The sequence below is a fragment of the Coffea arabica genome, chromosome 4c, assembly GCF_036785885.1.
Source record: "Coffea arabica cultivar ET-39 chromosome 4c, Coffea Arabica ET-39 HiFi, whole genome shotgun sequence".
Classification (NCBI taxonomy): domain Eukaryota; kingdom Viridiplantae; phylum Streptophyta; class Magnoliopsida; order Gentianales; family Rubiaceae; genus Coffea; species Coffea arabica.
The window spans coordinates 5,041,397-5,051,982 of record NC_092316.1 but is presented as its reverse complement, the minus strand read 5'-3'; the positions used below and the strand labels follow the sequence as shown (position 1 = coordinate 5,051,982).

General features: G+C 37.6%; 2 protein-coding genes across 2 annotated transcripts; one reads left to right on the top strand and one right to left on the bottom strand.

Annotated features, from left to right (window-relative positions):
* Positions 1 to 849: 849 nt before the first annotated feature.
* Positions 850 to 4,043, bottom strand: LOC113741825 (WUSCHEL-related homeobox 1). Its single transcript, XM_027269467.2, has 4 exons — positions 3,161 to 4,043; positions 2,743 to 3,072; positions 2,377 to 2,453; positions 850 to 1,679 (listed from the first exon to the last, which is right to left on the bottom strand). The coding sequence occupies exons 1-4, from the start codon at positions 3,306 to 3,308 to the stop codon at positions 1,149 to 1,151; spliced, it is 1,086 nt and encodes a 361-aa protein (XP_027125268.2). The 5' UTR covers positions 3,309 to 4,043; the 3' UTR covers positions 850 to 1,148.
* A 3,784-nt stretch (positions 4,044 to 7,827) lies between these two features.
* LOC113741505 (tubulin beta-5 chain) lies at positions 7,828 to 10,232 on the top strand. Its single transcript, XM_027269038.2, has 3 exons — positions 7,828 to 8,322; positions 8,880 to 9,149; positions 9,263 to 10,232. Exons 1-3 carry the CDS (start codon positions 7,929 to 7,931, stop codon positions 9,937 to 9,939), a joined length of 1,341 nt encoding a protein of 446 aa, XP_027124839.2. The 5' UTR covers positions 7,828 to 7,928; the 3' UTR covers positions 9,940 to 10,232.
* The last annotated feature ends 354 nt before the right edge of the window (positions 10,233 to 10,586 follow it).

The following is a 10,586-nucleotide window of genomic DNA, read 5'->3' as shown; positions in this document are numbered from 1 at the left end:
ATGATTTGGGAGTTGCGTCCATATGATTGGGTCCCTTTTCAAGTAGACAAGGTCGTTCTTTGGAAGAAGATGTGAAAAAGTAGATACGGTCGTACATGTTAGACCATTGACAGGAAATACATAATTAAAATGTAGAATATCTTTGTCATCTAGCTTGTTGCCTTTCTTCTTTCAAGTCCAAATGAATCTGATCTTATTCGTCCATTATCTTCATCAAAGTTCTACAAGATTTTCATGTGAAAACCAGAAATCTTTCCTTTTTGTTTTTGGTGGTACAAAACTCAAGAAAATAGATCTAATAGAAATTAGTTTTTTAAGCAACAGTACAACCAAGAGTGGAAGATACCTTAGAAATGATTCTCATTTCAAAAAAAATTGAGTCTTCAACTGTTCAGCATCATGAATATGATTGTTCTACATCGTAATAAAATATTACCTAACCCATCCCTTTCGTTTCTCCGATGAGATGACAATTAATCGTACACAAAAAGATAACCAAAAAAAAAAAAAAAGAAAGAAAAGAGTGGTTGAATATTCTGTGTTCCATGTATTTATGAACGGAATGTTGAAAAATCATTTTATATTCCACAAATGTAACTGCAAAGCAGAAATTCCCCCTATTCAAAATTCTGAGTCACTTCAACATCCTATTTCAGATCACGGATTTCAACGGAAGAAACCTTGATCAGAGTTTTACTATGTTCTCAGTCCTTCCCATCGGGAGGCTCATTTCTTCTCCCCTCTCACCCTAAATGTGTGTGTTGAATATCAAGCAAAAGAATAGTTGACACTTTCAAATTCCAACAAAACAAAGCCTATGACCCTATGATGTGTAGGCAGCTCTGATGATTGCCAGAATTGAGCTTTTCATTGATATCAACCAACATGGTCCGAATGCATTTTAAGGCAAACTCCCATCAAATCACCATTCTACAATTGTGCATTGTGCACCCTTCAAGAAATGTTACATCAAGAAACAACAAGGCTTTAGCTAGCAAGTTAATAGTTTTTCATGCGGAAGGATATAAACTAGAGCTACTCAAATGCTGATGAACCGACAATTTTACATGAAATATCTAGCCAATCAAAAGCAGTAAATATCAATCAGTCCCTTAATTTTCTTTCTGAAATATTGCATGGCGTGTCTTTTAGTTCTTCAATGGAAGGAACTCGAAAAACTTGTAAGGAGTACTTGTGAAAGAATTCATTTCTGCAGCTGATTCGTCCGATTGCTTCTCAGCAACTTCTTGATCATCGCCATCATCGTTACTTCGCAGAGGAAAAAGTTGGAGGGTTTGAGATTGGCCATCATGGCCATTTGCCTCACGGACAACTATATTAGAGCTGGCACTGACCAAATGGGTCTCAAAATTTTCTGTGTAGGGAGTAATGAAGATGTTAAGTTCCTCACGAGTGTTCATTATGTGCTTTGGGTCCATATTTCTTAAAGAAGTTGGTGGAATAGTTGCAGCACAAGGAGTGCGGTTTATGAGGTTGTTGTTGGTGGGAGGTGATGAAGATGAAGAACAACAAGAGAATTGCATCACTTGCCACGTGGCATTTCTTTCGTCAAGGCTTTTTCTTTGCTGTAATTCTGCCTCCTCGAACTGTACCCATCCATCTGCTGCTCTACGTTCTGGAATTGCTGCTTTTGCTGTCCTTTGTATTGAAACAGTTTTCTGAGAATCAAAGACATGCATAGTACATATTTTAGCCACTGTCCTTAAAAGGCTGAAAAGAGGACTTGACCCTAACAACTCTCACAAGAGCTCTAAACTACATTTGTCACTACTAATATATACATTAGGTCCTAAAATACCCCACCAAGAAAAGAAAGGAAGTCAAAGAGAAAAAGAAAAAAAGTGCTCAAAATAATCATGGCCAAAAAAAATTTGGCTTGTGTGAAACCTACTTAATGATAAGGGGAGTTGGTTGATGTGATAAAGAATTTTGCTAGATACCGTGTATTAAAAGCGTTTATTAGGGTGTGCCCAAAAATAAGTGTCTTCATCAAGGCATGAATGAGCACAAAACCCAAAAACCCTAGCTATGTTTGATAACAGGAGTAGCAGACCCGACAGAAAGGAGCGAATGCAGCTTTTAAACAAACCCTTATCATTTCCCAATAAACAAATCTTTTGTTCAACCCACATCACTTCCTACTTTTTCTTCAAAAAAAATAAAACTTATAATGCTCCTGCTAATGGAATCATTGCTTGGCCATGTAATCATATCCTTGTTATTGACAAATTAGTTGACTCTAATTACTTTTTGGAGCTGAGATTTTCAAGTTAAAAAAGATCATTCCCCATGCACTCTGAGGAGGTGAAAGAAAGACAGCAAAGACAAAGAAAAGTAGCTAGTAGAATATTAGACCTCTGCAAGAGTACTGCAGTTCGTAGAGGATGCCCAGTTCTTGGTCCGTTCAACTTCTATACCTGTCCCATTTGCCCCTGCGCGGAATGTAGACAGAAAGAAAAACAAAAAAGAGTACCACTTTACATCTCATGCAACAACATTCACAATATAGTAAAAAAGAAAAGCCTCAATAGTCACTACAATTTAAAAACTCCTGTTGTACAACTTTTCTTTTTCACCAACAATAACAAACAAAGATTGAACCAAAATGAAAAATTGTCTCTTGTTAGTACACTAATTTTCTTGCATGAGCTGTTTCGTATGTGACATTTCATCAATAGTAAGACAAGAGAATGACCTGTAAATCCTTACTACTATGCTTACCAGCTGATTCTTTTCTTTCTGTGTTCTCAACATTACCATCATTATTGTTGTGGTCTTGCTCGTCAGAGGTAGATTCAAGTTGACGACGGCGTTTTTGTCTCTCTCTTGCCTTGTGATTTTGAAACCAATAGAACACGTTCTTCCCTTCAATTTTCCCGTATCTACGAAGCTGTGCTGTGATGTGTTGAATTTCCTCAGCTGAAGGCGTTCGAGTTCCCCTTCGATATAGTTCCTCTAGGGTTTGTAACTGTTCCGGGGTGGGATTCCATCTTGAGCTCACCACAACTTGTTGTGGGCCGAAGTCTCTCTTACTTTGTTCAGTCAAACCAGCTTAAAAATGAACCAAAAGAAGAAAAGATCTTATGTTTGAACTTCCAATGATTCCTAGAGGAGTAAAAAAGGAGTAGTAAATCCATACCAAGATGGTGATTGAAAGAAAGAAGATCAGTGCCGTGGATACGGCCTAAACATGAAGGGTTTATGACTGCAGCTGGCCTTGGCACGATGCTCCGGAGTTTCCTGCCGCCGAAGGAATCTCCCCCATCATTATATCCCATCATCCACATTGTTTTTCGCGGCAGAAATAACAAGGGGAAAAAAAAAGATCTTTATCTTCCTCCCTTTCTCTGTATGTAAAAGGAGTTTTGTTTATCGCAATAAATCTGTCACTCTAGTTAGTTTTTTTTCCCAGCTATTGGTTTTGATGGCAGCGATCTAGCTGATGTTAATGGTAGTATGAAAGGGTGATTAATTAGAGTAGGGAAAGAGGTTCATTCGACAAAGATGTTGATGGTTGTGATGAAGGAGGAGGATGTATGTATGAACTATCAAGAATTCAAGATATAGGGCATATAATATGGGGTTTTGATGAGGAGTAGGAGGGATAGAGATAGAACAAGAGGGGCAGAAAGAGAAAGACAGACAGAGTGAAGGAATGGTGTTGGTTTAAATTGAAACAAAGTGAGAAAGACATGAGCTAGTTGACTGGGCTACAATAACATCTCAAGGTATTCTTAACTAACAAAATGCAAATTAAAGAAATGTGAGAAAGATGGAAAGAAAGAGAAAGCAGATGGAGTGGGGGGAAAATGAAATCAAGAAAGCAAAGGAGAGGGAGAAAGAAAAAGGGAGGGCAGCAGAACTCAGAAGAGAAGAGTGAATTGGAGAGACAGAGAGAGATAGATGAGCGTGGAATTCTGGGAGTTATCGGTAGACGTGAAGTAAAAACGACGTGACGATCATGAGGGTTATCATAAGCCTCATCACCTCTTACAACCTCATTTATTGTTCTTCTCCTGTCTCGTGCCTTTCACACTTATTCTTAATCCGAACTGCCCCTCTCCTTTCTCTGCCTCCTTCCCTTTTCTTTGCCCAGCTTAATAGTTGATATCCCCCTCCCATCCCCTCTCCCCCTAAACTCCCCCCCAAAATCCCTTCGTTCTTCTTTGTGATTCTTTAGCCGCTTTTAATTTATTCTTTTCCCTTTTGGTTTTCGACAATTATCTCTCCTTCTCATTCTCTTTACTAATTAACATAAATTCGACCTTTGGAAATGATGCATGTCTCTCTAACTGAAAATTTCTTATACTGCTTATTAATTTGGATTAATTTCAAGCCTCCACAATTTGTTTCCTAAGGTTTTTTGACTAGCAACTTTTAGCTAAAGAGGTGTACATATCAAGAATAAGTTGTTTAAGTTAAATGATGAAGTAGAGGGCTAAACTTTTAACCAGAAAAATCTTCTCCACAGTAATTCGTCAACCTACATGCATGCTAAAAGATCATGTACTTCAACATGTAAAAGTTCATGAGAATTTTTTTTTTAAAAGCTCAAACATAACATATGCTAGCATGCATAACCTTGTTTGTCCAGTAAAATACATGCCATAATAGTTTTGTACATTGTTTCGTGCCCAAATAATTTTTGTCCTTTGTGTTCATACATGAAGCAGCAAGGAGATAACACCTTTACGTGCTATCACAATTACTGTGCCCGCTTTTGGAATCTTCTCTGCTTTCCGATTTCACCTTTGTGGGGAGGGGATGACTATATTTTCCATGGTCGTCTAGTGATGGAGTCCACTTACCTCCAAAGATTTTGCTTCTGCATGGCCATAATGATGGAATGATATGAACGTGCGTGTGAGTGTTGTATCTATGTATATGTATACTGCAATATAGCATTTGCGTCTTGACTTTTGTGCAAATTTTAACGCAACTTTGTCCTGCTCAATACTGTTAATTTCACTGTTTGTTGTATTTGCATGCATATACATATGCTATTGTTTGATAATAAATGTGGTTTTTTGCAGACTTAAGGTTTGAACTTTTGGGTAGAATTTGATTAATGCATGCATCTCTGCACAAGTCTTAACTTTTCTTTTACTCCTTATTATATCTCCATCCAGGCACTTCTGCCATGTTGAAATAAATAGGAATAGCTGTTAGCATATCGTAAGAAGGGTACCCCAAAAAAATTTTTTTTTTTTTGAATTTAACCGTATATTCCACGCCTGATGATTGGCAGTAAAAAAAAAAAAAAAACTAAAGTTATTTTACTGTTTAAGAGTTTTTGGAAGTCAAATCAGATTCTCGGTGCCACTCCTTCATCAGATATTAAGCATCCAGTTAATTTAATTTAAAATCAGACATCACATGATAATTTGAATTAACTGGACAATTCACATAATTTTAGAAGTGAGACTGAGCTGCTATTGAGAAAGCAATACCGAGAATCTCAATTGCTTTGGAAGTAGGTCAAGGCCTTGGTCTCAAGGCACTGTATGTTGTTTTGTTTGAGCTTATCCAACGAATGCAATCTCTTGGGCAACAAAACTTGTCCCTTAAAATTTCCAACTCCATATCCGCTTCGTGTTGTTTAACAATTTACTTGGTGGTCTTAAAAACGAGTGCTTGCAGTAAAATGCAATTAAATATCTTCTTGCACCTCAATCCAATCCTGTATGTCAATGTTATGTGCAATTTCTAGTCTCTAACGTATGAGGAATGAGTTTTGAACATTTCAACAGTAGCGATGTAACTATGTCTAACATTCTCGTGCATCTTGGATAAATGTTTGTACACATAAGAGATGTACGTATGAATACTTGCCTAATTAAGATGTATAGAAATTTCCATTTGTTGCTGTTCACTTATAAATTTTGTTTATGGATTGTTCAAAATCTATGACGTTATTCAAGCTTAGATTCAGAGCATTTGCAATCATCAAAAGTGTTTTAAAAACCAGACGGGCCAGGCCGGTTCGACCGATCGGACTGCAAATTGGCATTGGCTCCGGTCCGGTTCATGTTTTGAGTTGATTATACTTAAAAATCGGATTGAACCGTTTAAATCGTGCAAACCAGATTGAACTGTTGAATCAGGGATTTTTTTGTTTTTGTCTATTAAATTGAATTTTTTTCAAAAAAAGAATATGTTCTCCCTAATCCTAAATACTAATTATTAAATGTCACATTCACTCACTTTTTTCTCATTTTTTGCCTTTTATCAAGTTTGTATTTTTATTTTCTATTTTCTTGACTTCCTCCAAACTCAAAACTTCTTTTTTTTTTAAGTTGCAATATCTAAATATCAAAAAATTGAATTAAAATTTAAACTCACAATGTCTAACTCTCATAGACGTGAATTTTGTATAATTTCAAAATATTATGGTATTTTTGAGTTGGATTTAACATTATTTTTTTGGTAAATTCAATTAAGATTGAGATGAAATTTATTTGTTTCAATTTATAATTTAAAAATTTTATTTGTTAAAATCCAACTTCTTTGCAAATATTAAATTTTTCATCATATAAAGTCTTAAATTAGTCCAATGCATGTCTTATTTTGTGCATATATATATATAAATTATTTTTTTAAAAATTCATTGATTCAGGATTGAACCGATCCGACCGGTTAAACTTCGACTTGAACACTTCACCGGTTCAATTAACAGTGCGAGTTTTAAAACATTGATCATCAATACTAACGCAAAACCATGTAGACTCGGAAAAAACAACCTGCAAAAAATATGACATAATTTCCACTCGTGACAAATTTTGTCTTGTAAGCAAATTCCCATCATCCAGTTTCAGGTTTATCCCATATGAACCATCGACTACACCATGCAAGGATTCTGGCAATTGCATAGAAATGCAATCAATGGTACCATGACTACAAGAGGTTTGACTTCACTAAATTATTATTTCCTACATTACTATGTTTATAAATCGCATAGCCCATCAAACAAAGAGCTAATTTCCACCTTCTGCTCGATTTTCCTTGGGCTCTTCTCTTAAAATAAAGTCGATTTCTAAGAAAGTGGTTTATTACTTCTCATCCATCATTAACTTTGACAAGCCCCCTTACCTTGAGCAATAGCTTGGCCGAGTATGAGTTCTACTGCAATATGCATCAAGTAAAACAGTGTGGTCGGGCACTAAAACTCGGATTTGGGCTTCATTTTTCACGTTAAATTGTATATAAAGTTCAGATTACTATACATATATCACTTACAAAAATTTATTCTATATTTACTTTGTATTTAATTTGAATTATACAGTGGAAAAATAAATGTACATACGGTAAAATTAGATAAAATGTGTAAAAATTAGATAAATATATTTTTTAGCGGGTGACAGGTGAAGTTATATTCTCCCGCCCCAACCATTAGCCCCTTGCCATCCCTACAAGTGGCTCGAGCGCCAGAAGAAGATGAGCATCAAAGGCCGGCTTGACTATTTCCATTGGCTACTACTTGTATCAATAGATGAGGTAAGAATTAGAAACAAATACTAAACATTCATTGGCTTTGTGTTCCACTATTCTAAGCTGTCCCATCAGCAGCTACAAATCTTAGAAGGAAAAACTTTTGATGATCAGTAGGAACAAATGGCCTAATCTCCCCACAACAGACATCCATGATCCAACAAATGGGCAATCCTACAGCTTTGACTCGGCCGGACGCTTATGGATTGTCAGATCTTTATAAGCCCATCTGATCCTGTCCCTTCATTTTTCATCAAGTCCAGAGCAATAGGCACCTTTCACAGCACCGCTACAGTTGTATATAAGCCCCCTGTGGCCAGCAGTAGACCAAAAGCCCACATCCGAAGCCTTCTAAGTGAGAGTTTGGGGAAGCCATTCTCCACGTTTATCCCTGGCCGTTGACCATTTGTTTAGCCAAAATGCGTGAAATTCTTCACATTCAAGGAGGGCAATGTGGGAATCAAATTGGATCAAAATTCTGGGAAGTGGTGTGTGATGAACATGGGATTGATCCAACTGGGAGGTGCAATGGAAGTTCTGCCCTTCAATTGGACAGGGTAAATGTGTATTTCAATGAAGCAAGTGGTGGCAGATATGTGCCAAGGGCTGTCCTCATGGATCTTGAACCTGGGACTATGGACAGCATAAGGACTGGTCCCTATGGCCAAATTTTTAGGCCTGACAACTTTATTTTTGGTCAGTCTGGTGCTGGAAACAATTGGGCTAAGGGTCACTATACTGAGGGTGCTGAGCTTATTGATTCAGTCCTTGATGTTGTCAGGAAGGAAGCCGAAAACTGTGATTGCTTGCAAGGTTTGTAAAATGATTGCTAGCTACCTGATTTTGAACTTCTTTGATTCATCTGGATCATAATTATAAGTAAAAAGATTTAAAGTAAACTCTAGTGTACATGATTGTTACAGAACCTTGATCTGTGGCTCATAGAGCAAGAGATCAAGAGTTCAAACTTAGAGAGTCCTTTATCTCTGGCAACAAAACAAAGGAATTTAAGGTTGATCAAAGTTTATATCAGACACAGGTATTTTGTAATGGATATGTGCCATGTGTTAGTTTTTACTAGCTGAAGGAGAGAAGGAAGGAATGAAATGAAGCCAGTACATGAAGCACAATTTTTTCACCTTTTTCTCCAAATAAAAGACGGGTGTTACAGAGGATTCGTTGCAGCTTATTTGATCAACCAGGGGTGCTATATGAGTAGCTAATATTGAAAAATTGTACAAAACCAATTCTCGTAACACAGTGTTAACCATGTTATGCTCGTATAATCTACCATTTCATGTCCCAACCAAGCAAAAAAAAATCTGGTGCTTGTTTATGCATTGACTTAATTCTTTTGTGGCACTGCACAGGCTTTGAAGTATGTCACTCTCTTGGAGGTGGAACTGGGTCCGGAATGGGAACTCTGCTGATTTCCAAGATCAGGGAAGAGTATCCAGACAGAATGATGCTTACTTTCTCAGTCTTCCCTTCTCCAAAGGTATCTGACACTGTTGTGGAGCCTTATAATGCCACACTTTCTGTTCATCAGCTGGTGGAGAATGCTGATGAATGCATGGTCCTTGATAATGAGGCGCTCTATGACATCTGCTTCAGGACCCTTAAGCTCAGCACCCCAAGCTGTAAGAACTGCAAATGCATACAATTCAATTCCATCTTTACTTTGCTGATGAATATTCTGTGTCTTTCGCTAAAAGTCTAATGTAGTTCCCTCTGTTTTTATTGTCTTTATCAGTTGGGGACCTGAATCATCTGATTTCAGCAACAATGAGTGGTGTGACCTGTTGCCTGAGGTTTCCTGGTCAGCTGAACTCGGACCTGAGAAAGTTAGCGGTGAATTTGATCCCATTTCCGCGACTTCACTTCTTCATGGTGGGATTTGCACCTCTTACATCAAGAGGATCACAGCAATATCGTGCACTTACTGTCCCCGAGCTAACACAGCAGATGTGGGATGCCAAGAACATGATGTGTGCTGCTGATCCGCGCCATGGCCGGTACCTCACTGCCTCAGCAATGTTTAGGGGCAAAATGAGCACAAAAGAAGTTGATGAGCAGCTGATCAATGTGCAGAACAAGAACTCATCCTATTTTGTTGAATGGATCCCAAACAATGTAAAATCTAGCGTTTGTGATATTCCACCTAAAGGCCTTACCATGGCTTCCACATTCATTGGGAATTCAACTTCAATCCAGGAGATGTTTAGGAGAGTGAGTGAGCAGTTCACTGCAATGTTTAGGAGGAAGGCCTTTTTGCACTGGTACACTGGAGAGGGAATGGATGAGATGGAATTTACCGAAGCAGAGAGCAATATGAATGATCTTGTTGCTGAGTATCAGCAGTACCAAGATGCGACTGCTGACGAGGATGCTGAGTACGAAGATGAGGAGGAGGCGGGCGCGGAAAACTGAAGGAGTTAAGCAGCTTTTTTGCTGACTGTTACTAGCTGCCATATTACATCAGTAGATTGATGTTTCTATGTACCAACTGATGGCTGTATCTTTTTCATTTCTCGGTACCGTTATCTGGCTTTCTTTACATCCTCCTTATTGGCATTTCTAGTAGCATCGCTGTATTACTATTTCACTTCTCTAGTCTTTCTTCTGTGTTATGGTTATGGAAGATAGTTCACCAATATGTGATGAGCAAATCATCAATGTACTTCGGCTCAGATTTCGGAAGAAGAACGTCGTATTCTCGAGAAGATTAGTTAACTTTTTCAAGTTCAAGTGCACATTCTTGCTACTTTTGCATTCAAATATCAATGCAACTTAAAGACAAATATTTCATCCATAATGAACAATTAGCACTCTTCCGTTCAATATTCTGGATATTGATATTAATTTTGAGAAGATTAAAAGCAACCGAAGGACGAGTAACCGACTGGCTTATGAGTCCTTTTTCCCTCACCAAAGGAATGATGAAATTGAAAGGCAATCAATGCTTTCTTTTTTTTGAGGATGATTTTCATGGATTGCCAAATTTAGCGTGCTTCACATTTGGAAATATTCTTCTATCACTGGGACAACATTCATTTAAATGTAATGTGGCGGGTCCA

Coding starts and splice junctions, on each gene's coding strand:
- LOC113741825 (XM_027269467.2), bottom strand. CDS start 3,308: ATGTGGATGATGGGATATAATGATGGGGGAGATTCCTTCGGCGGCAGG. Junction 2,454..2,742: donor AGAAAGAAAAGAATCAGCTG/GTAAGCATAGTA, acceptor CATTCCGCGCAG/GGGCAAATGGGACAGGTATA. Junction 1,680..2,376: donor ACTGCAGTACTCTTGCAGAG/GTCTAATATTCT, acceptor TTTGATTCTCAG/AAAACTGTTTCAATACAAAG.
- LOC113741505 (XM_027269038.2), top strand. CDS start 7,929: ATGCGTGAAATTCTTCACATTCAAGGAGGGCAATGTGGGAATCAAATT. Junction 8,323..8,879: donor AAACTGTGATTGCTTGCAAG/GTTTGTAAAATG, acceptor GGCACTGCACAG/GCTTTGAAGTATGTCACTCT. Junction 9,150..9,262: donor TAAGCTCAGCACCCCAAGCT/GTAAGAACTGCA, acceptor TGTCTTTATCAG/TTGGGGACCTGAATCATCTG.